Raw genomic sequence first — 26,750 nt, 5'->3', positions numbered from 1 at the left:
GAGGGAGGGGAGGGGCAGAAACAGACCAAACTAAAACTAAAAAGAGGATGAGAGACAGATAGGGATAGGCTTACCATCTGTGTGTTGGTGGCCATTAGCTGAGGAAAGGAAGAGAAGCAATAAACAAAAAAAGGGGAAAAAAGGCAAAATAGAAAGGAAGACAAGAGGAAAGGCAGAAGTAGAAGGACAGAGGAAGGAGAAAAAGGAGAAGAAACAGAAAGAGAGAGAAATAAATAAACAAATCAACCAGAGAAGAGGGGGTGGAGGGGGGAGGGGGCAGGGCAAGAAAGTAAAGAAAAATTAGGATGTTATAAAACTTAAAAAATCAAACCAAAACAGGCAAAAAAAGCAATCCAAAAAGATTAATATGAATCGAACTGAATGGCACAGAGAAAGATGTCTGATTACCCAGCATGCTTTGTGTCGTATACATGAACACGGAGAAGCACCCGTAATGGTTATAGAAACGTGTGCAAAAAAAGGAGGACAGACGAAGTCTGCGGAGCTAGCTCACGTCCTTCACTTTACCACAGATACAAACAGTAACAAACGAGGGAACCATTACAACCAGCGCTTCAACCGACCAATCACACGCCACAAACAGTCATCCAGCAAGTCTCGCACACTTACTCATGCTAAATTTCTCCATGGAGGAAAGAAAACAAGAAGACTGTGATTTGTTGAATCAAAACACATATCAAACAAAAAATGGTGCATGACTTTGGGGTGATGAGGGCCTTACCTGTCCATTGCTGGTGAAGGTGGTGTTGTCAAACAGGAAGAACGCGCCGAAAAAGAAAACCACTGCATCAAAGACCCCCAGAAACGTCCAATAAACAAAGATTGGCCATTGCAGCAGTGAATTCTTTGCAATATCTCTGTGGAGATTCAAAAAAATAAAAACGTTACCAAAAACACAGCCTATATTGCCCTGTTTCTTTCAGAATTCTAGTTTAATACCTTTCCTACAGCCAAAGTGTGAACACAGATCAACACAGGCCACATCTTATATTTCATTTTTTCCCTAATATGTTAAGCTCAGCAGATAAATATTAACTACTCATTAAAATGTGCAGAGATTTGTTCTATGTTGATGATGTGTAACCTTGAAATCATTTCACCAGGGGCTTTACTAAGTCATGGCCACAACTTAATCATTAAGCATTAGGATCTTGTTCCCACGCTTTAATAAGGCGTGGCCACACATTTTTTTTTATTTATACAGGATGTCATCAGCAGGGCTCTATAGCTCCCAAACCTTTGCTTACAGCTGCACATCACTCAAAGTGGTGTTGCTGGAGTTTTTACCTGTCAGTGTCATTGATAGGCGAAGAGATGCCCACCATCCAAAACTATTTGGCATTGATGCAGAGTTAGGATAGCTAACATAAATGGTATATGTCAATAGATACAAACAAGGATAGGCTACAAACAAGGTTGACCTACAAGGTAGGTGTTTCTAATAAAATGGCCAGTGAGTGTAGTTCATAAATATGTATGTGTCACTTATGAGTCTTATTACAAATTCTTCACTGATTCAACTGTTAAATAAGTTTTACTCTCTACTTTAAAGCACAATGTTGAGAGGTCCTCAATTTTCCAGATAAAAACCCCTTACTGACCAAAGCTAAACTCCTACACAGTATACTACTACAAACACTCTAACATACAGCTAAAAGGTGGAAGCCTTTGGGACTTTTAAGAGCATGGCTATAGATTGATTAAGCACTTAAAAAGCAGTATAGCTACAGAGCAATGATCCAGACAAGGCCAAAAGCCAGCCTTGTTTTTTCCTCCTCCATGTAAGAGAGACAGTTTGTTTGCAATTACGCCCACAAGCGAGAGGAAAATAGCGGATCGATCACCAGAATAAAGCAAAGGGCTGAACAAACAAAGCCTTCATTGCAAGATTAATAATACGGGCCAGTATCTCAGACGGGTCTGGGCTCTTAACACAATAATGAGCAAGAATGAATAAAGTTTGAATGGACTAAACAGAGAAAAGAGTAAAACATATAGTTTAAAGGGCCCATAACATGGAAAACCAAATGATTCACAGTGCAGCTCCACTTTCAATGTCACTGAAAACCCATTTTAGGTGAAGTGATGAGAGGTGCTGTTACTGTAGACCATGTGTGGAGTGGCGAAGTTTATTGATCACGATGTTCCTGAAGATTTCAGTTCAAACTTGACAGTTTGTTTCTGGACTGCTTTCTGATCAAATCATATAAGTCGTATAAGCTTGTGCATATATTTTTGCTGTCCATAGAAAAACATGTTTTACCAAATAGTAACTTTACAGGAGAAAGCAAAAATATTTGTAAATTTTAATGTGAGCTGATGTAAAGATGCGACAGTGCTAACAAGATCAGCTACGACCAACTGCTTGAATCATCTTCAGCTTTTAGTTAAAGCACAAACAATGAAATGGTGCGGATAAGATACAGAATGTCTTAATATTTTTTAATAATGGAAATATAAATTATATCAAGGCATTTTAAAACTCGCAATTCTAGCATCAGTTTATTGCATCTGAAAATAAACAAAGTCCTTGTTGAAAATTGGGCTATTTAACGACTGCACCATTTGTAAGGGTTTCATAAACAGAATCTAATATCAAGTGAGATGGAAGAGGGGTAAGGAGCAGTAAAAGCTTTTATTAGCAGCCCTGCTGTTATCACTGTTCAAGCCTTGGACAGCCAAGAAACACTCCTCCATCTGTTCCCTCTCCATTTAGTGGCCCGCTCTGACCCATTTCGAGGTGTGACTGTGTATGCGCAGTGTGTGTACGAGTGATAGTCATCTCGAAATGAGGATAGGGTGGGTATAAATAGCCCACACGTAGACAAGGATTTATACACAGCTCATAGAGAGAGGGCCAAAGATAGAAGCTAGCAAGCCCCAAAATACCAAAGTCATCCATGGTTATAGGTATGTCACTTGCTTTGTTGCCTAACCAACAAAAAAAGGATCTACTACAACACAACCCGACTTGGGCCCAATCCCATTCACCCCTTGCTCCTAACAATTCTGCCCTACCCCTCCGTTTTGCACGTTCACGTCTAGGGGTAGGGTTGTCCAGATTGTTGTTGAGATGGAGGGGTAGGGTGAAATGTTAGGGCTACATGGCCCTTCAAATGGAGATTATTCAGAGGTGCACTACGAACAGAGTATTACGAGAAAATACTCTGCAAATCATTGGCAAGATGGTTGCACAAGCGACCAAAGAGACACATATGTAAAATACTTAAAATGTAAAATACTTAAAAATGTAAGTTTGTCTCTGTTAAAACGTTGTTGAATTGTAAAAACCACTGTAATAACGTTTTGTGGTAATTTCCTTCATAACACACATAAAAATCGCTAGTAATACGCTGATGTCTCGGTCGCTACCTGGCGAAATTTCCCATTCCACCTTAAATGGTGCAGCAGTTACACCTTCTGGTACCTGAGATTGCTGCACCATTTAAGGTGGAACAGGAAAATTCGATCATGAAACTGGCGATTAAAAAGCTAAAGTTCAGCTTCAATCCACCAAAGAATTCTTGGTGGCGATAATAAATAATTGCCCCCTCTTTGATGGTGTATGATGCCCTAAATGTATTTAAGCAGTGAGGAGCTGGACTTTCCCCTCTTTCTCCTCTGCTGTCACTGCAGACTGGCAGGGTCACCTACAGAGCAGTGCTAGTAGCTGTTAATGACGTGATGTAGTTTTTTGTTTGTGCTCTTTTTTATTCGGTGACTCGTTTGATTTATTGATTGATGCCTAAAACTGAAGTTGTGAATGAATCGCGAGCACCCTGCTTTTCAGTCTCCTTCAGATAAATGGCAAACGTCAGTGTGATGTACCATTATTGCTATAGTCTGGAGAAAATGCAGGAAAACATGTCCTGATTATTTTTTCAGGCTATTTTAAATATGATTCGCCTGTCCCGTCATGTGACACACAAGTGAGATCACCACAGCTGGAGTGTTGGAAATGGCTGGAAAACCTTGTCTTGTCTGTTTAGATAAAAGTCGCTGACGACAACTGATGATGTACCTGGTTCCTGAAGGGTTGTCCCATTTCATAGGGGGAAGATTTCAACCACTACCCCTTGTAACTCAGCTTCAAGGGGGAGGGTTACACGCGAAAACAAGGGGTAGGGGTAAAAATAAGAAATACGATTGGCTTTAATACGTACATACATATTCAGGTTTAAAGGGTTACAGCTCTCTAAATGATTAGCATGGCTAATTAAGCTAGAACACTGGTGGAGATAAGTTAGCATGATCTAATCCGTAGTCCTAATCGCATTAAAAACTTCATATGTTTAAAAGCTTCTATCAAATTCAAATCCTACCACTACTTTAACCTTAACCTGAAAAACAAAATCCGCACAAAATTTTACATTAGCCCAAAGGTAACCAGCCACAAGCTTGCTTCTTTAGTTTATGTAGCTAGTAAACAATTGAAGTTTATGTAGACTGAAGCATTAAACAAACTTCTGCTTTAATTATCATACACTTGCCTCAAACTGTGTTGAGCTGTTCATTAATCTCAGACTTTCTTAAATAGGTTCTGACACTGTATGGCATAATATTCTCTATAAAATTGGACAAGTATAAAGCACAACAAAAAGGATTGTAGGAGCTGGTAAATTCTTGAAGAATTCTGTCTGTTTATGAATAACAGTGTGCCATACATTGTCAGAAACCACATACGTAAGTATATTTGAAATCACTGAATAGCTTCACACACCTTAAGGCAAGTGTGTGACGTTTCAGGCATGTTAAGACACAAGCACGACTTATATTTTCCTCTATCTAATGTGAAAACATGATTAAAAACCCTTGTTCTATGAAAGGAACGGTGCTTTTTTGTTTACTTTGTTTTCTGTCATTAAAGAGAGGATGTTTTTGAGCATTGCTGCAAAAATAAAGAGTGCAGGATGCTTGTGAGATGAGTAATGTTGTGTGTTCATGTGTGGCTGCTAAATAACTAAATTGCAACCAGGCTACAATACAACCATCAGTGGTCACCATTGCTTTGCACTCAGTGAAAAATCAGTTTCCCACCAGTAATTATGACATTGTGGTGTGTGTTCACGTCCAAAATACAATGTTTTTCGACACAAAGGCAGCATTACTGGTCATGTAATAGTGCCCAATGCAAATCAGTCACGAGCGTATCGCTTCAGAGAATTATTTACTAAATAATTTAGTTGTTACCAAAGGCAGAGAAGAACACACTCAACTACCAATAGTTTCTGTAGGTATTAATCTTGAACAGATTCCAAAAAACAGAAAACTGGAACTTCAGCCTTACACTGATGGCCAATAGAGAAAAGCCCTGCTCCAGTTTTATGGTGGCAAAGTTTCCAATACTTTATGTAGTGGAAAAATGTTCTTATTAGCTATATTAACCTGGTAAGTGCAGTACAACTCTAAAGAGACAAACCTCAGACACCAACCATGTCTTGTTGGACTGACTAAACTTGGAAGAGAGAAAAAGTGTAAAGTACATTTTTTTTTACTATTCATTTAAATATTCTCTGCTATCTGATCTTGTCATACGGTGGACACATGTAGACTCACCTATATAGAGAGGGGTCTCGTTTTAGGATGTCCATGTTGATGTGCTGCTCAATAAGACTATAGAGCAGGATGGGCAAGGAGGTGAAGCTGATATTGTACAGAGTGAGATATGCTGTGTCGTACAGTGGCTGCAGGATGACAAAGCAGAAGACATCTGTACATTTAACAGGAGACTAAAAAAAGACACTCAGAAGAACATACAAACTTGACAGCAGTCACACAATGTGCCATCCAAAGAAATGTTTGGTGGGGCTGAATGCTTACCTGCTGGGAGAAGCCACAGAAAAACTGATAAAGGAACTGAGGAAAGATGAAACACACATTCTAGATGAGAGAGAGAGAGAGAGAGAGAGAGAGAGAGAGAGAGAGAGAGAGAGTGAGAGAGAGTGTGTCGGGGGGGAGAGAGAGAGAGAAACACTTACAGATCTTCACTAGATGCAGTCCCAAGTGAACAAAACACCTCACAGTATGAAGTGTGAACTCAGAAGCTATAAATAGCAAGATAGCTTGGTGGCACAGCTACAGTTTCTTAAAAAAGAAACTGTAGCTGTTTGCAATGAAAAACATACACTTAGCTACAAAGCTGTGTTATGATTATGCTTTTCTCATTATGATTATGCAGTTATGAACTGACGGAATTATTTTTCTATTTCATGTGTAGATTATGTGCAAAGACATCACAATTTATTTATATTTGACCTCAATTTCAAAAAAGTTGGGATATATGTGAAAAGCAAAATTAAAAAGTGATATAATTTGACCTGTATTTAAATGAATAAAACAAACAATAAACACCATTTTTGCTGTATTCATAAGTGGAAGTTAAGATCACACTATGCACAGCAGAAGCCTCATGTCAACAATGTTCAGAAACGCCACAAACTTCTCTGCTCAAGCTCGTCTGAAATGGACTGATGTACAGTAGAACCGTGTATTGTGGGCCTGATGAGTCAACCTTTCAGACTGTTTATGAAAATAATTGATGTCATGTTCACCAGGCCAAAGAAGAAAATTACCATCCAGACTGTTACCAGCATAAATTTCAAAAGCCATCATCTGTAATGGTATGGGCGTATTAGAATTAACAAGGCACTGAAACATGTATAAATATTTTGGAGCAACATATGCTGCCTTTTAGATGATTGCCTGCCGCATTATGATCCACAAAATAAGACAATGAAAGCCCCATATAGCTAAAGAAAACTACACCAATGGAAAAAGTTCATGAGCTCATTACATTGTTTTGTACTGTTTTCAATTAAGGCCAAGAAGAATTTATGAACCAATGCCAACTTTTCAGGCTTTTATTAGCACTTCACATACTCCCAACTTTTACAGGTAACAGTTACAATAATCACTACAATAATCACACATTATCATGTATTGTCTTAAACAGTTTACTTTTACTATTACTTCTAGCATGTAGCAGTATCATGAAAGCATACCTTGTAGAAGAAGTACTGCACCAGCTCAGATATTCTGATATAGTAGTAGTGTCCATGCACCAGAAGCATCTTTTTCAGGTGTTTGAACTTTGGAATTGCATAGTCGCTGTTACGTGCTGCTTGGCGCCCCTCCTTACCCATGATGCCTAAGGACAGAAAGAGCAGGCAATATTTTGGAAGCCAATTCACGTGGGAAGATACAAAGCGTAGGGAAGTGATTCACACAAATGGGGTTAGGCGGTACAAAGAAAATACCAATTGCCAGCTTAAGAGTCAAATGATATTTATGCATGTTTGTGTCCTATTGTACTGCTTGTGTGACGAATTATTACCTAATACAGGAAGCAATGACACATTTATGAGGCAACAGCGTTTTAACCCTTAGAAGTTGTGACAATAATAAAATATTATTTAATTTTATATTAATAAATTATAAAATTAAACAATATTTTATTATTGTCACAACTTCTATTAGCAACTAGTCCTGCTCTCACCTGGTATTAACATTCATCTCATTTGATCTGATCTCAATTGGACAGTATATTGTATATACGCATTCCACATAGAAAAATATCAATGCTATATATTGTCATTAATATCACCTTTATTAGAGAAATGAAAAAGTATTTTCCCCATCAGCTCTTCTTCTTTTCATGGTACACACATATTCATACACACTGACCAGCCAATTTATTAAGTACACCTCCTCCTTGTTTCTGCACTAATTGTCAATTTTATCAGCTCCACTTGTAGGAGCTGATAAACCATATAAACCTGCTCCACCATATAGGAGCGCTTTGTAGTTCTACTATTACAGACTGTAGTCTATCCGTTTCTCTGCATACTTTGTCAGCACCCTCTCAGCCTGTTCTTCAGTGGTCAGGGCCCCCCGGGACCACCATAAAGCAGGTTTTATTTGGTTGGTGGATTATTCTCAGCACTGCAGTGACACTGATATGGTGGTGGTGTGTTAGTGTGTGTTGTACTGGTATAAGTATACCAGACACAGCAGCACTGATGGAGTTTTTAAACACCTCAGTGTCAATGCTGGACTGAGAAAAGTCCACCAACCTAAAATACTAGCCAACAGTGTCCTATGGGCAGCATCCTGCGATTGCTGATAAAGCCAATATATACTATATGAAGGGCATCACGTACATTTACATGAGTCTCTTGCTGTGTTTGATATCAGCCAAATATAAAGTATGTATTTCTGTAATGATGTTTAAATTATATAAAAAAACACAATAATAATTCTAAATAACTAATGACTAAAACGCAGATTCACTTTATTTTGTCACAAAAAATAGAACTATAAAAATTATTGGTACAGTTAAGCAGTCAAGGAGTATGATCAAAATCCAGTATGATCAAAATACACTGAGCGATGCCAAGTGCAAGAGATCCTCTCTGCAGTTAAGACAGCATAGGTGATTTGTGAGTAAATCTTATTTCGTGCAGTTGTTAGAAAAAGTCAAACCATGTGCTTACCTATGCCCACGTGAGCTTCCAGAATCATGCTGACATCATTGGCCCCGTCCCCGATGGCCAGAGTGATGGGGTGCTCTTTGGAGGCCTTGATCAGCTTAACAATCTGTTAATAGAAAAAAATCAATTCAAGCCAGGAAAACAGGGGTGAGATTAAAGGAATAGTTCATTCAAAAATGGTAACATGGAAAACAATGACTAAAAAAAAAAACAAAAAAAACAACAGACAAGGCAGTAAATTAGAGCTGTCACTATAAATTTTACTTGCAAGCAAGCCATCTATAAAGTATTTAAAAATAATAATAAAAAAAGGCTAAACAACAAAACTGAAATGTGCTCATTTTTGTGTAGGCCAATGAAAAATTCTTTGTACAAACAGCTGTACTGTCCCTCAGATGCACAGAATACCAGTGACACATGACAACCCATATAAACACAAATAACTGGTCAGTTCAATTGTAAATGGAAAGAAAGCAGGATCTCAAGGCAGGAATAAAAATGCGCCAAAGAGACAGAGAGACAGAAGAAAGAGAGGAGTGTGAGAGAGAGAGAGAGAGAGAGAGAGAGAGAGAGAGAGAGAGAGAGAGATAAAGAAGCAGAAAGGAAGAGACACAGACAGATATATTAAAAGGAAATGAAGAGGAGCTGTAGTTGGTCTGGGGTCAGACCGCTTTGATCCACTCAGAAATTCTAAAACAAGTGAGCAAGACAAATGAAATAATCATATGACAAAATAAAAGCCTAAACGCTGTTTATCCAAGACTTACTCTATTTGGTAGCACCTGAAATATATTCCTTAAGTAATAAATTGTGACGTCCTATTTCAGGGTATGTCATTGGAGGAGTTACCTGTGCCTTCTGAAGTGGTGCCATGCGGCAGCAGAGCACAGCACTGCAGTTTCTGCAGATCTCCAGAAAGATCTCCTTGTAGTTTCCTCCAGTGCCGCTGCCCTCCTGCGCTGGCTTCATCACCGCAGACAGCGTTGCTCCATCAATAATCAGCCCATAGTCCTGAAAATCACTGGACAGACTGTGTGGAGAGACACATGAGCATGTAGAACAAGACTACACTGTACAGTTCCAGCACAATTCACAAACAAAATTGTCCATATCGTGACTAAACCAGGCACAAATTTTAGATTCTTCAGTTTGCAGGAAAGGTTTGAAAACCCCCCAATCAAATGGCATATTTTGTTAATTTTCTAACATCATCTACAGAGGACAAACTTAAACATGTCATTTTCCTGCACATTTTAGTGCACAAATTTTAATTATTTGCTGAGTTTAACATACTGGAAATGAGCACAAGCAATATTTTACTTGGTGAGCTGGGTGATAATCTAAATTTTCACATCATTTATCTTTTTTTTTTTTTTTTTTTTACTGCTGTTGAAAGTTTAAATGCAACTGCATTGGTAACTTGACTGAAAGGACAATTGAAATTTATTTTGGATAGGCTCCAGTCGATTTCTCCCTCCCTGCCAACAGCCAATCAGAGCAAGCCTTTTAACAACATACAATTGGACTAGGCTCAGCAATACTTAACTGTTGTTTACGTTCTTGTAATTAATATGTTCTTGTACATATTTAAGTGTTTTGCTAAAATATATTTATTGCACTTGTTCTTTTTTCCCCATTTCATCAAGCTATAGCATCCACTCACCCAGAGAACGTGTCTCGGGTCATGCTGCCATGCTGTCGGAGCACGGTCCTGCTCAGATCGAACAGGACGTCGTGCAGGCTCTGCTCCTCTGTGCGCTTGGTGGTTAGCTCCAGGATTTGCGTGTTGCGGCGGAAAAGCTTGCTAGCGTAGCAGGTGGCTGCTGCTGTCTCCATTTTGTCCCCTGTCAGGACCCACACCTTCATCCCAGCCTTGTGCAGAGACTCAATGGTATCCGCTGCTTTGTCCTGCAGCCTGAGCCAATGAGAGAAGACCATCAGCGTGCAAGTAGTGAAACTCTGGTTTATATTAGAGAATGTTTATATTAGGGAATGTAAGCGCAGTAAGTCAACCAAGGTTTTCAGCCATACTTGTAGTGCAAAACAGAGTGGAAAATGTGGATCTAAAGTTCAACAACATTCCATACAAATTCATTTTTATCCAGTATATTTCTATCCATTTTTATAGATATTAGGTCACACAATTTTAGAAAACACATAAGCAAGTCTATTTGAAATTACTGACCAAATCAACAGGGGTGATAATTTAGAGATGTGGTTTGCACAGTGCTAAATATAGTAGCATTATAAGCTTACATTAATCTTTAGCCAAATTAGGCCCATAGCTGCAATCCCCAAAAAATTAGGAGCAAATTTAGACACTAAATGTGCCTGAGCTCATTTGTGAAAATTTGTTGGATTCATGCTATAAAACAAGAAAGTGGACAAATGTCAAGATAAGAGCACATCAGCAACTATTTCAAACATATGAACAACACCAACGCCATCTCTTAGATTTCAATGTTGGCCCTGTCAGCATTTTTGGGCGAGGCCCTCCTTTAATGGCTAGTGCTATGGTGGTGTCACAGGCTAGCACACTCTGTAATTAAGCTGCACAGCAGTGAGGATTCACAGCCCTGCACCACTGCCAGACAATTACTGCACAATACCCCCACTGCGCACCGCCTGCAGCACAGCGACCCAAACGCAGCCACACTGAGAGAGAAGAGCTGCCAGTTCATTCTGCTACAGTTTCAAAAATTCCATTTATTCAAGTTCACCCTCATACCTGAATTCTTAACCCTTTATTTGTCTTCCAAGCCCCTGTTCAGGCCTCAGTGTTTTTAGATACAGCATTCTTTAAAGGAGAAAAGGTGATATAATAACACCACCTACTCCTAATGTATCACACTTGACAAAGCTTGCTGGTTTGTTTGGGGTATTTTTAAGTATTTGGGGTATTTTGTGTATTTTTTTGTGTATGTTGTGTATTTTGGGTATTTTTGTGTCTGTCTTTAAAACTGAAGACACAAATCAAATGCTTCTTGGCTGGCCGACTACATTTTAAATTTGACTTTTTGTCAAAAATCTACCCTGAATCTCCAATTTACACTGTATTTGACCAAACACTCTGGATTTTCTAAGGTATGATATCTACTCTTCTAAAGCGTCATATCTACACTGCAGAGCTAACAAGCTCATAAGCATTCATTACTTGACAAGCACTATAAGCTCCTTAAGTTCCTTCCAGCATCTATCAAGCATGGACTGCTTCTCGATATCACAAACTCCACGGCAGCAGAAGCCATTTGTTTGCCTCGTGGTCTCTAAATGAGATCTACTGACTGATAACTTCATATATGACGTCTGGCTTGACAGACTGCTAAGAGTATTAAGCTATATCACCACTTCGTCAGGGGCACTGCCGGGCCTGGGCCACCAATCGATTCCAGAGGGGCTCTAATTACTTTAGCTTCTCGTTAAACGCTGACAGCAGAGCCTAACGGATGGACTCTATTGACTGGCTCTGTAATTAACGTGAACATCCGACTGCGTCAGTGTTTATAGAATTCACATGTACCCATATCTGACAGGGGCCTGATAGTGCTCTCCACAATGATGTCAACATGAGTGAAGGTGTCAATGGAAGTCAATTGATGGCCTGCCCTCTACTGATAATGTGAGCATTAATAGCTTGGATTGTTTGACTTTCGCAAGGCCCAAACTGACTGGTTATGGATGCCTTTCCTTAAGAAAGATTCAGAATCAGACTTTCCTCCCACCCTCCTGAACTTCGTGTCTGCACCATACTTGTGCAGTATGAGTGCTCACTTGCTGAAGGAAGTGTGTAGTACAGCAAGTTTAAAAATGGAACAGACTCAAACATGGAGTCCAAACAAATTGTTGCCCAATATGTTTGTACGCTAGGCAAGACGGCAAGCTAACATTAGTTAAATGTTTGATAGCATCTGCTTTAGTTTCAAAAGTTTACTGAATTTGTAATCAGCATGCACAGACTGATAAAATGATCACACATGGACATCTAATGCTAAATTAAGTTGTATATCTTGCAAGGTTGATGAGTGTAGCACAAGGAGAAACTTCATACATCTTTAAAAAGTGGTTCTTTGAAGAGATGCCATAGAAGAACCACTTTTGACTTTCTAAAGAACCCTTCAATGGATGCTCTTATTTAAACATTTTACTGAAACCACTTGAAAGTTACTCCAGGGAACCAAAAATGGTCCAGATTTGAAGGCCTCTGTTGTATGGCATTGCTCCAAAGAATCCTTTTTGGAAGGCTCACAGGAGATGTCATAAAGACAATGTCTAAAGACAGCCATGAGAAATTTGGGGGTAAGTGTTATCAGTTTTTAAAAGTTTCTAAACCAATCAAATGCTTCAGGAACTTGGTGCTAAAAGTAGGAGGCAAAGGTACGCTCAACAACATTGGCTGATGGACAACAAGCCTGTTATTAGTCCATGGATGTAATGTAAATTACCCTGACTGAGAACTACCTTTAAAAACTCCAATAAAAAATAAACAATATTTCTTGCAAGGAAAAATAGTTCACTTATATACCAGTAATATAATTTATGCCAATAATAGCATTTCGCTAGCTAGCCTGTGTTGCATGCGCCATCCAGCACAGAAAGTTTGACAATTTGATCCTAGACATGTATTCTCAATATGACATCACGTCTGACACAATACTACCTTTTTGGCACCTTTATTTTAAAGAGCATAAGGCACTGACTGTGCACAGTTTTGTAGACTTTTGTATCATCAAAACCACTGATGTAATACAACTCAATCAGCACTTCACTGAAGCTGAATCAGAATCAGTCTGCTTAGCTTTGATTCCAATTCTAAGTATGAGTTTTTGAGTCATGAGTTACCTGTCCTCAACGGCCGTGGCTCCGAGCAGGATGAAATCTCTCTCAATGACGTCGTAAGCCTCAGCCAGCTTCTTGTCTCGGTCCTGCAAAGCCAGCTTAGCACTGCTGAGAAGATGACACACTTGCTCATACTCCTCCCGACTCAGCCTTTTATAGGCCACACAAAGTGTCCGTAAACCCTCCTAATGTGGAGACAAGAGACAACAAAGTTAGTCACATGTCTAGTACTGTCAAGCATCGCTAATACACAAGCGTGAAGTTAGAAGCAAAGCTTTGTAGTGTGTACTGGGTTCATTTGTTCTTTGAATTTAGTCTTTCTGTTCAGACCTCATCATTCCACCAGGACAGCTAATTGCTAGAGATTTTCTTTTGAATAGTCACTTCAGTTCTTCACATCACATTCTCCAGGATCTGTTTACCTTTATGACCAAGAAGGCCTCATTTAGTCTATTCAGTAGCTCAGTGTTGTTTACATTAGTGTGCTAGCTAATTCTATAGTATCTGGCCCCTTATCCCAGAAAAACACTTTCGCTATGGTAACCCTATTTACTGGTCAGCGCTGCTGCTAACAGCAAGTAAGCCTGCTTCAAAATTATGTCATTCTTTGCCAGCAGGCCCTGGCAATAGTCCCGGCCCAAACCTGTCAACACCAGAGTGGGGAGAGAGAAAGAGGGGGTCAATATCTCAACACTGCTTTCAATGTTTTCACATATGAATATGTGGGTGAATCCAGTCTACATAGTCCTATATACTGTACTTAGGCCATCACTGCTGTCCTGAGATCAAGTTTCCAGACTGTTTACAGTGATTCAGCTTACATTTGAGTTAATAACGTTAAAGCTGCACTAATAAGGTTTTCATGAAAACTGTAAGAAGAAGCATCGCTGAATGTGGAGGGGGTAAAACATACTGACATATGGCTTGCATACACAACTGTGCATCACCCTATAAAGCCTGAAATAATTATTTAAAAGTTAGAGGTGTCGGGTCAGATTTTTTGGGACATTTTCATGTATTAATGTGACATGCACAGACTCAACATATGGTCCAGCTACTCAACATTAAAAGAATATCTTGGGGCAGTCGTGGGCTGGAGGTCAGAGAACCAGCCTTGCGACCAGAAGGTTGCTGATCTGATCCCCTGAGCTGACAGTACATGACGGAGGTGCCCTTGAACAAAGCACCTAACCCCCAACTGCTCCCCGGGCACTGCGGATGGGTCTGTGTCTTCAGTAGTGCGTCTGTGGTGTTTCACTGCATGGATGGGCTAAGGTGAAATTTCCCCATTGTGGGACCAATAAGGGTCACTTAATCATAATCTTAATAAACCTGACAATGTTGAGCTGGGAGCTTATAAGCTGGTTTTGTGGGTATTCTTCCCATAGAATAAAAAGTGTTTATTTATTATTAACCATCTGTTCAAAACAATCTGAGGACCCCAGCGAATGATGTACATTGCACTCAGTACCTGAATAGAATGTACAAAGTACACTAAATAGACTTAAAGACTAAAAATCAAACTGCACAGCAGCAATAAGACTATTTCTTTATAAAGCAGCATGTTATAATGAATATAATGCTTTAATCAACACTACAGAGAATCGACATTGCTATGTAGCAACAATACCGGCACAGATCAAACCTTCAAATCTTTTGACAATAACATGATGTATTATCAAATATATACAATACACTGCAAGCTATAGAAACTCGTAATCAGCCCTTTTTTAATGTTGTAAGGATAATATTACCAAAAAATAAAAATGCCTTCAGCACCTGCAAAAACCTAAAAATATGATCCTGATAGAGCTTTCCTTTGTAGAGCTAAGCCTGTACTTTCCCCTTGTGTGCTAAGTACATCCCAAAATGCCCCCAATAAGCAAAAACTACAACACAAAAACACACCACTGCAAGGTTTTGGAAGGTTCTTTGGGCAAAATGATAAAAGAGGAACTCGAGTGTGTGTGTGTGTGTTTTTTGTTGTTTTTTTTTTTTTTTTTGCTCACCACAGCATTGTGCTCTACTCGCGCCCGAACTTGGTCCACTTTCCCTGAGATGACCCGTGGGAAAATGGAAGAGTCAGCACCTTTACAGAACAGGTACAACTCCCCTGAGATCAGCAAAGAGCAAAGAAAAAAATACAAACAATTAGCAACAAACAAGCAACAGAGCCAAATGCCATCAGTGAAGTACAAACAAGCAACAGAGCAGAATTAACAGGTCACTCACCTCATTTAATGATAGAAAATGATTGCTACTATCAGTTTATTCACCCTAATTACTAAATTTCCTCATTCTTCATCTAAATAATTACTTCTGTATTAAATGCATTGTTCTGTTTTTTTTTCTCTTGTAAGTCAGTACTATGTAGGTCATATTAGCATGCTCACCACACACTGACCCACTTCAGTGAAGGTGACTGGCCTATTTGTTAGAACACAGGAGTAAAAGAGAGAGTTCACTGGTAATGCCAAACAGTCTGTAACATTTGCCCTACAAAGGTATTAGTTGCGTTAAATGTAGTATGTTAAAGCAATAAGCCACAAGATATTAAATATATAAAATCTATTTTACATATAAAATGAATTATAATATATAAAAAAGTAGTGTTGTCAGTATCATAGAATCATGTGGTCACAACATCTCAGACATTATTACATAAATAATCTGTGTATAATTAAACTGATAAAAAAAGTCCTACAGAGTGACATGAAATACAACATTACAGAAACTTTGTGTCTGAATTAAAGTGTTAACGTCTATAAAAGCTGCCTCACAGAAATGTTATTACCAGAAATGGTTAGAAATATTCTTGAGACACAAGATTTTAGCCCAAATCTATACATACGGCATATGTGATAAATAGGTACATGCAGGGAGGTGTAATGCAAAACAGCCTCTGAAGAAAACATATTTTATCATTTTCAACAGCACTTATAAAAACTTAGAACACGAGTGTAGTTTCACTGCTCGCTTTGGATAATAAATAAAAACACTCAGATACCACAAGTCCTGGTTCCTATAACCACCACTGTAAAGAAAGACGCTTTAAAATATAGCATTCCACATTAAACCAGTGGTTCTCTAACCAGTCCAGGTCTGCCACACGGTCCACATTTCTGCTCTGGCCTCTATGTGGGTCCCTAAAAACCACTCTGAGAACCTCTGTTTTAAACAACTCTGAATGAATTAGTTTACATATAAATCTCTGAATTGTGGAGAAATATCTGTGAAATTTCCCTTAAATACAGAATTTAGTTGATGTGTGCAGTCAAATGTGTATATTGGATATTTTATAATGTGTTTCGAATGTAGCTCTGAGAAAAAATAAATTAAAATGGGCTCTGTGGTTTATAAAACAGGACAGTGTAATGTAGTGCATTATGTTTTTAGCAAGTCTAAGCACTCTTACCTGAGTTGGACCTGACTATAACACTCATTCTCCTTCTTACAGAGTCAAAGTTCAACACCTCCAGCAACTCAAACCTGGAAACACACACAGAGAGTGAGACAAGTATAAAGCTCAGATAAACATACATATTTTTAAAAGACCTTTTTCAGCACCTCTTTCACCACCTACTATCAAAATAAACCCCAAAAACCACAACCCCTACAATTCATAATTGACCCATAGAAAGCCCAGACATGCAGTGTGGGTGCATGCATAAGATAAGCCCCTCCCCTCAGTCACTTTATTCTGATAGGATGCACTCAGATGCCTAGTGTTAAGCACAGATAGTGATTTCTAACAAAAGCTGCAGTGATACAGTTTTAAATTTCCATACAGTTTCAAATCAGATTTTTTGCTACAGATTCAATTTGCAGTATTTTATTTTATTGAGCAGACACAGCTGAACTGTGCCAGTGTGATTCTACCTCTCTGAACTAAAGAATGTGAGTAACCTACAAAGTCTCTTACACACAGACATACACACACACACACACACAGGAACAGGTGGTGTAGTCGAGGAAAAAATGTCCTGAGATATTTTTGAACTGTGATAGAAACACTGGCTCTGTGTGTGTGTGTGTGTGTGTGTGTGTGTGTGTGTGTGTGTATGACCCATCATCCACTCATCTGTAGGGCATCATGTTGCTGAGATAATTACAAGCTTTAGACACACACTCTGTCCTCCAGGGTGGGGAACAAAGGACACACACACACACACACACACACACACACACACACACACATACACACACACCTGTTTGTAGCTCCTAGTTAACCCTCACACAAAGTTAGCGAGTTAACTTTCCACACACTCCTGCATGTTTACATAGACACACAGACACACACACCTGTATGTAGCTCCTAGTTAACCCTCAGTAATTAGCAGTATGTCTAGACAGCTTTATTGCTCATGCTTCTATATCCATCATATGCAGTCATACCACAACACTATTATAACACCAGTACACAGTTTACAGGAACAGGAGGACTGATTACTCTCTCATTGTACACGATACTGTATACACTGTACAGTCAAGCCAGAAACAAACATTACACAAGTATATTAATGCAAGTGACAACACTTTGATAACACACAAGCACAGCCTTATTGTACAATTTCTTCTGTACAAGTTCCAATGTTACTGCGGTGGTAATTAGAGATGCACAACCAAACTCAGCCAAGATCGCAACTGGCAGATTTTTGTTCAAAATGCAAAATCATTACTTGGCCAACTTATTGTTTTCAATTAGTCAGATCTGCTGCTACACCTGTATCAAAATGCCATAGCTTGATTGGGCTAAATAGCCAGTTGCCTCTTACCTTTAAAGTTATCTACATAGGCATCTGTTTTAAAATTGAAAAATGAAAAAATGCTAGTTGCCTATTAAAGAGCAAAAGATATTATTTTATATTTCAAGTATGGCTACTGGAAAGGACTGGAAATGTGCAGATGTGTGTTTCGGTTGTTCATCCCACACATGAGCCATAAAAATGAATGATCAGTGCATATCTAGTGGTTATAAACTTCAGTGCTCAAAGGGGTGATAGAGGACAAATCAAAGTGTCTGTACATCTAATTTGTTATTATTCCAACAGCTTCATGTCCAAAAAAGACAAAGTGCATCTCTGGCATGATACCCAAGTCATTTTATAACTACTGCATTTCATGCAGACTCACCTCTCAATCTCATCCTCCCTGTTTAGGATTTCCATGTGGTTGTCCTTCAGCCGCAGATAAGTGAATCCAAGCCTGGGAGACAGAGAGGGGGACAGAAACATCTAATAGTGTATAGAGTTTGAATGATAAGCACCAGGTTATATGTTGCACCATGCAGTACTATATTTTACTTTTTTTCCCCCCACAATTTTCTCCCCAATTTAAACATATCCAATTCCACCCACTAGTCAGGACTCCCCCAGTTACATGATACCACGAGCGCTAGGAGGGTGAAGGCTAACACAGACTTCCTCCAAGGCAGATTTTCTCTGTGAAGCGAGTCACTGCATCTTTTCTAACTGCCAATTTTTTTTGTCAGAAATCGCTGGGAAGTCTGGGAAGTATGGGAAACCTGCAGCAGATTCAGTAAAGAACTTATTCTAAGGCTCATCCTAACGGCTTTTAAAGGCCCCACAATAACCCAATGTTTTAATGATAAAATTCCCTTTCATTCCTCCTCAAACTGAGTGCTGTACATAGGTTTAAAAAATCCTTAGTACTTATTAACATCAGTACTCAAGGGGGGGACTGAGGATAAATCAGAGTATCTGTAAATTTAAACTGTTGTAATTCTAAAAGCATCATGTCCAAAAGAGATATGAAGTATGTCTCTGGTCTAATACCAAAGTCGATTATAAATAATTCATTTACAACACCAATTCAAAAGTAATGGAAACAGAGACTTACACACTAATGTTGTGTATACATCTGTACATACAAATGACATTTATTACTCATAACAGAATTAGAAAAAAGAAGATAAATCCCATTACTGTCAAAGACTAGAGTGTCCTTTGTGTTAATGTAGTGCTGTAGTCTTACATCACAGTGTGTTGTATGCATTATTTATGTAGGCTTGTCTCTGTGAGTGCATTTTCTCACCTCTTCATGCCCTCCACCAGCGCCACCTCGTCAGGAGAGGAGGAGATGTAGAAAGACGTGGCTTTACCCTGGTGAATCCCCCTCTTAATGCCATCCACCGTCTCCTCCTCCTTCACCTGCACTGTGTGACACAAACACAGCGCCCGGAAAAACAGCTCCTCATGCTCCTGATAACACACACATATGCACAGCTCAGGATCAGCACACAAATCAACATCATAACATGCACATCTCTGCTCAACTGTTCAAATAAAAAAAAAAAGCTTTACTCAACAATGCTGTGATGTCACTACCAAAACACAAAGCATTTTAGTGCATAGGTGGAGCCTTGTTTTAGCCACACCCCTGCATTTTAGAGCAGGAAGTGAGACTGCATCCCTGTCCCTCGTGTCCACATTGTGAGTAGCAGATTCCCTGTTATGAAGTAATGAATGTATGAATGTGTCCTAAAGTCTGAAAATCAGTGTGTAACATTAAGAATTGTCACTACCAAAACAGATTTACTGTGATTAAGTACACTCTTTGTGTTTTATTTGTTCAAAGTTGTGTTTGCTAATCTTGTACTGGCTAATGCTTTTGAGTTCTGCTCAAAATGAGCTAAAATTGGTCATATAATGATTATTTTGGCAGTGCCAAAGTGGTTGACCATTTCATTACTGCCAAAACAATCATTATATGACCAATTTTAGCTAATTTTGAGCAGAAGTCAAAAGCGCAAGTCAGTACAAGACAAGCAAACTTTGAAAATTTTAAAAATAAGTACAATAAATAAATTTAAAACACGGTTACGGCAAGTAAAAGATTTTTAGTATCAAGTCCAAGATAAATGTAAATGTCCTTACCAACCAATATCCAAAACTCATTCTGCTATATTAATAACCCTGAGGCAGTCCACATGGGGTGAAACTGCAACCCATCTATCTATACCACTTTGTGTGATGACAAATGTCCTGCAATTGATCTGATAAGCTGCAGTACGCAGTATCACCCTATTGTTACTAAGGTAGAACTCAATTACAGAAGAGTACATATAATGCCACAGCCACACCTGGAGTCATTTGAGTGAGTTTCTGTTCTTTAGAGAACAGTTCTGTCTAATGAGAGATCATCTACTTGTGTCCTCATATGACCGGAGAGAGGGTGTCACTGAGTAAATGAATGAAATCATATAACACAGCCAAGAACAGCCTTGGGCCGATGACTAATAGTATCAGATTCTTTCAACCTCAAACATAATTAACTATGCAAAATACCTACACAGGGTGCACCAACTTGGGTTCCAACAGAATAAACAAGGAGGACTGCTGTATATTAACAGTGTTAAATGTCATTTGGGCAGAATATATACATCATTACAAATGACTATATAATATTAGAACCCAGGCCAGTTGGTTATCATTTACCACTAGGAAAGATGCCAGCTGTAAATTAAGACTCTGTAAAGCTCACTTGTGGTACATCGTAACATAACTGAACTTGTATCATGATAATGTCATCGATCACAATAGTTCTGCAGACTATAATCATTTGTCTAAATTTACATTACTGTCTAGTCTTATTAATTATTATCGACACCGCATGATGTACTGTTATCTATAAACATGGTCAAAGGTACGTCACATTGCTAAGAACAGCACAAGCAGTCATCTTAAAACCTAAATGATGTCCGCACTTTTTTATGCAGTGTCAATGTTTTAATCCATAAGTGTACAATGTAGACAGTGAAGAGACACAATTAAGAACATTCTCCACACAGTCTAACCAGAGTGGATCCATTAACTTCAAATTTCATTAGCAGATAATGGAGTAGACATCCGGTCTGAGAATTCTTCAGTTAAAAAATAACCTGAGATTTTCCTGACGTGACATCCTTATGAGATGATCACTTTTAAAAGCATAATTTCAGAGGAACGGATCTGATTCTAATTTGCGAGTTCTTCAATAAGTAATATTCATTTGTCACAGACAGAGATACTGAGTTCATTTGTGTTCCAGTAAGGAGGACAGACTGGATTAGTGGAGTTTAAATGAGTCTCTCCATTCACCCATTTTTTATTCAGTATTTTATTCTGTGTCATTTTTTTGTTACTACACTGCAAAGAAGATGCAACTAAAATGATTCAGAACTTTATTGTATGCTTAAACATATTAGAGCCACTGCAGTAGCTTTATGTTGCAGTTTGGTGAAAGTGAGCAAGTAGAAACTGGTTCTTAACCAATCAAAAATGAGAAAAATGGTCAGGTGACTTCTTCCATATAGGAACACTCCTACGTATTTCAGCCTATTCTCCATCAGCCACAGTAGTAAATTGTCAATTAGCACAGCCTGCAGTAAATTGTCAATTCGTATGGACAGTAACTAACACATTTCTCTGCTGATGCAAAATACACTCATAATAGAAGCCAATGGGCAGATGCTGATGAAAGAGGTTTTCATATGGGCTAACAATTGAAATTATGCTAATTTGACTGTGTGGTACAGATGCAACACTGTTTCAATAATGTATGGGAGAAAAAGGAAGATCATCACAAATTACACAGTCACCCTGCTACGTTCAAATCACTAAAGCTGGTAGTATACCTCCAGAGAGTGTTGAAAGATGTGCACTGAGTTTTTAAATGTTCTGAAGCAAAACAATATCTTTTTAGAGAAAATAATGTGGTGTTTTGAGTCTGTCAGGTGTGGTATGTGCTGGCGGCCAAACAGAAATCCTAATTACAGCCTTATTTGTTCGGAGATCAACCCCTGACTTCAGCAGGTTCACATATTACATGGTTTAGACACAAGCAAAATTCCATGAATTTTCCATGATATGTATTATCAAGACAAACATCTAGCATAGTGCTGGGCAATATATAAAATATATCAGTATATGGTATCACTTTTCAGTTTTAATTATTATTTTATCAATATATTTAATAGATAATGGGCATTTTATAAGTGACAAAATAGCAGTCTGTCAGAGTGGTTTGATTTTAGTCTTAATTGTATTTTGTGCAATTTATTCATTCTAAACTTCATAATCAAAAACAAATAATCTTAGAATATTGTGATACGTTGAAAATGTTATGATACTGAATTTTATCAATATCACTCAGCACTAATTTAACATAAACCTTAGCCTAATGATCGTGAGTGAAGCTGAAATTTGGCTTGTCTGGATATCACCAGGTTTAACCTTCTGACCCCAGACAGCAGATCTGTCATTTAGCTCACTACATTAATGTTTCATACATTTAGAGCCTTAATCTAGCTGCAGTATTTGATGTTTGTTTAGGCGGCTGCTGTGCTGTATCTGATTTTCATCCTTCCCACTGGCTAGCGCAGCCTATTGCCACTTGAATTGTTTTTATGTAAATGTAGTCTGACATTTTCCTCTTGAAAAGTTCAACAAATGTATGAAACGATTGTAATAACAGCATGACTTAAGGCACTGGGTGAATTTCATAGACTGGCAGTGGCTCAGAGCTTAGACCAAACAATGAGTTTATTTACCATAAAAGCATGAACGTGCAGGACTAAACTTGACCTCAGTTAACTTATACAGCTGGTATATGTTTTGATATTGCTTAAAGTAGCTTAGACAAAAGGCTAATGTTGCTGGCAATTACTGAATCAAAATGATCATTGTGCCAAATTTTAAAAGTGTCTACTAATTTCCATTCTTTCTCAGCCACATTAGCATATTTGGTCTAGCTACTCCTTTAAGGCTAAGTGGGAATGTTTGGTTTACAAGAGGGCTGTATGTTCATATTGCTCAGTGCACAAAATTGTACACCATTTAAGACTGGAGTTAACTAAGCTGACTGCAAAAGTGACCTGTTTGTATCTGCAAGGTGTTTAAAGAGGCCCACCTTGCCCTCAGCGCTGGGTGAAGAGTCAATCATGTCTATGCTAGAGGCTCCTGACATGATCTGTCCATTGCAGATCGCGTGTGGCACGTACACATGGCCATCTACACAGCACTCTATGAACTCCATGTTGTTTTCAGTCAGTGTTCCTGTTTTATCTGTGAAGACATACTCCACCTGAGAGAAAGACAGAGAAAGATACAGACAGATAAAATCGCTGGTGCATAAAAAGAAGCAGAAAGGTGGTCTTATAGATTCACTCACTTTCTACCCAATAAATAACTCCATATTTATAAATTAAGTTTGTGATAAATTACAGTATGAAAAGATATACCAATATTGAATAAACTATTTAGTATTAAAAATAATCACAGTAAAAAAAATCCTGCACCTAACCATGTAGTTCATTAACAGCAGTAATCAAATTTATTCAGTGGGGATGAACATGTTGTTAAACCCACCTAATATTTATTCAACTAAATATTAAGACAACATTCTGAAGATTACAAGCTCCAAATTTCAGTTAACCCCACAGGTTAACCCCAATTATTATACTTTTTTTTTTCTTTTTAAACGTTCCAAAGATCTTGCTGCATTTTTAAGCATTCTCTAGGGTGCTGAGGGTTACCAGGTCCAGCATAAATCTCAAGCCCAAAGTCTGCTTAAAAGCAAAAACTTTATTTCTCTCCTGCAACTACATTTTCAAACTCTCTCAATTAGAGGGAAAACCACAAGGTAACTCTGATAATGAAACATCAGATAATATTGATATTGCTAGTGAAAAACTTGAGAGATCTAAATGGGACGGAAAGCAGGATAGTCATTTTCATTTCATTATAAGGGGGGGGTGGTTTTTGACTGGGGGTACAGCATCCCCTTGCATCCCCCCTCAAAAAGCCCTGATTAACAATTTACTATGATTGGAATGAAAACAAAATTCTTTCCAAAGTTTTTGGTGTGTTATTTCTGATGTGTGGCCAGATTTTACAACAACTTTAAACATGACCAGCCAATCAGATTGTAGAACCAGAACTATCTGTTTTATGAACTGCACTTAACGAAGTCAGCAATTTAAAAGAACTCTCTCTCCAAAACATAGTCATCTCTCCATCTGTTCTAGGAACTGCTGCAGTACTGCAATACTCCCTAGAGTAAGATTTTCTGGTTTAAAGACTAGATCCCTCTACTGATGATGTATCTGAAAGTGAAAGAAAACTCTAATAACTTTTGGGCAGATACTTGAAGGTAGGCTGTTTGAAATATTTGTCTATTTATTTATTTAGTTATTTATTTTTGCTAGCTGGCTGATGCAGAAGAAAGCCAGATAGCAAAGGAGATTCCCAATGGTCATATGATGTATTTGCATAATGCAAGCTGGGTATTGTAGTGCAAGAACATGAATGGAGGAAAACACAGAAAGGATATAAAACATTCTTTCAAACTGAGGCTGAGGAATGCATTAACTCTACTAACCTATTCTAACTCTGACACTGTACATGACTTAGAATCTCTACTTCGAGTGCATTCACCTCTACTGCTAAAGCTCAGCAGTTTGCCCTCACCTGTCCGAGTTCTTCATTAAGATCTGACGTGTTGACAAGGGCTCCCTCGCCCAACTCCTCATCAAACATCTCATCATCCCACGAGATGAAGTAGGAGCCCAGGAATTTCTGCATCTCCACCGTAACATACATAGAGACAGGAATGATGTAGTTGAAGAGGACCATGAAAGCCAGGAAGTCTGTAAATGCTCTTATTAACTGTGGGAAAAAAACAAGAATGAAATGAGAACTACAGGTACAAATGGCTGCCCATCCACTTCCAACCCAATTGAAGCTGTTAGAAGTAGGAACTTTGAATGTTTTCAGTTTTGTTATGGAACAAAGCTCATACAAATTGGGTGAAATCTGGTGTATTGTACATACTATGTGCCGTTGTCTCTCGGTCTCTGTTTTTTGGTTGTACCAGGGCTCGTCTCTGTTCGGGTCAGCCTGCCACACGTACTTAAAGACCGTATTGATCAGTGCTTTACTGATCAGGATGCATAAGTAAACAATCAGGTATGCATTCATTGACCTGTAAAAAAAACAAAGAACAGTAAACAATCACTGATTCTGTGATTGTTAAAGACATATGGAGAGCAAGCTGATAAGCATTATGATTGTCATTGCTGTCATGATAAATTATATTAGTATATCACGGCGAAAGTGCAAAAACAGGGCTCTTAGATTTAAGACTAATTTAAGAGCCCATAAATAACAACAATTAGTGTATAGTAACTGTAAACTAAATTACCAACACAATGATATCAATATGGGTATAAAGTATCCATCTGATACCAAGCTCATTTATTCGTACTCATAAAAAACATACAGATAACTACACCTGATATCAGCCGATACCACATAACATAAGCCTAGTGTATGCTGCCACACTAATGAACAAATGACTGAAGTTGGCAGTAGAGAGGATTCATGATGTGAGAGCTACATTGTCACCAAATTGCCAGGAATGTGGTGACATGGTTTTGGCAAGCAGGAGGAGGGGCTCAACAACTTGGGACAACAACTTGGGACTTCACAGCAGTAGGAAATTCTGCCCATTTCATCAAACCCCAGTGATTATCTTTGCCCACTTTAAGATTACAGCAAACGTGCTAGGATCTTGTGACTAGTTGGAGCCTAAAAATGAATTCTGCATCAAGCTGATTAAAAAAAAAAGGTTTCAGGTTTGTTGGGCCACCTTCAGGGTCTTTCTGCACAGTCCACTGCTGTTGCCCTGGAAGAAAGGAAGTTTTCACCCCATAGGCTTTTCACCCCACTTTCCACCCCATAGGCCATAGAACTCTCTTCCTTTCCCTCTGCTTTTTCTACCCTTTTTTGTGTTTGATATTCTTCCTCTATTATCTTAAACAGTTTATTTACAGAGTTTTAAAAAAAAAATTCATTTAAAGTTATTCAAAGCCATTTGTTTTAATATATGTGATACCTATAGGTATAGTAACAATATACCTATAGTATATTGTTATGTCTTATTTTTCTGCCATATCATCTACCTTTTATCAGCACTTTGCCGATTTGTTTTTACATAGTCTCAGAGGCCAGTGAGTTCACACCAACTGAGTTTCTATAGATCTCCTGCCCAGTGTCTATTAGATCACTGCAGTTAGCTATGGATCTTGAGCTCTTAGTGGACTCAGGTCCGGAAGGTCCATTCTAAAAACATCTCAGTGACACTGAATTATGTCCCAACTACTGAGTTTTAACTGTCATCTGCAAACTTTGAAGTGAAACTGGATACTGTATGTCTCACAGACGTAATTAGAAATCATTAAAACAGACAGTCCTTTGCTCATCTAACAAGGTAAATCATGCATTAGAAACCACCGTCAAACAGAAATTACACTGAAAATAGCATCAACAATTGAATTACACTGAAAATAGAGGAGGAAACACAGTAAACAAGGAAGACTCACTTTTCTACAGCGGAGCGTTTCTG

At 38.5% G+C, this 26,750-nt stretch overlaps 1 protein-coding gene across 7 annotated transcripts in view; it reads right to left on the bottom strand.

Moving 5' to 3' along the window:
- atp11a (ATPase phospholipid transporting 11A) overlaps positions 1-26,750 on the bottom strand; it is a 116,724-nt gene that overhangs the window by 16,885 nt on the left and 73,089 nt on the right. For 5 of the 7 annotated variants that reach the window (XM_017699055.2, XM_017699057.2, XM_017699058.2 and 2 more), the window contains exons 10-26: positions 26,728-26,750; positions 25,178-25,328; positions 24,815-25,012; positions 23,256-23,429; positions 19,401-19,567; positions 18,480-18,551; positions 16,762-16,835; positions 15,356-15,459; positions 13,350-13,531; positions 10,174-10,425; positions 9,360-9,540; positions 8,514-8,616; positions 7,023-7,168; positions 5,842-5,901; positions 5,578-5,705; positions 743-878; positions 75-98 (exon numbers count right to left, since the gene is read on the bottom strand). The exon at positions 26,728-26,750 is cut by the window's right edge and continues 59 nt beyond it. In XM_017699055.2, the coding sequence (XP_017554544.1) occupies positions 75-98; positions 743-878; positions 5,578-5,705; positions 5,842-5,901; positions 7,023-7,168; positions 8,514-8,616; positions 9,360-9,540; positions 10,174-10,425; positions 13,350-13,531; positions 15,356-15,459; positions 16,762-16,835; positions 18,480-18,551; positions 19,401-19,567; positions 23,256-23,429; positions 24,815-25,012; positions 25,178-25,328; positions 26,728-26,750 (2,175 nt within the window). The remainder of the gene's footprint in view (positions 1-74; positions 99-742; positions 879-5,577; positions 5,706-5,841; positions 5,902-7,022; positions 7,169-8,513; positions 8,617-9,359; positions 9,541-10,173; positions 10,426-13,349; positions 13,532-15,355; positions 15,460-16,761; positions 16,836-18,479; positions 18,552-19,400; positions 19,568-23,255; positions 23,430-24,814; positions 25,013-25,177; positions 25,329-26,727) is intronic. The other 2 variants (XM_017699056.2, XM_017699061.2) reach the window with 1 other exon arrangement.

Source organism: Pygocentrus nattereri, chromosome 12 (assembly GCF_015220715.1).
Source record: "Pygocentrus nattereri isolate fPygNat1 chromosome 12, fPygNat1.pri, whole genome shotgun sequence".
In the NCBI taxonomy this organism is placed as follows: Eukaryota; Metazoa; Chordata; class Actinopteri; order Characiformes; family Serrasalmidae; genus Pygocentrus; species Pygocentrus nattereri.
The sequence above is the reverse complement of the archived record's forward strand: the minus strand, read 5'-3'. Positions and strand labels throughout refer to the sequence as shown.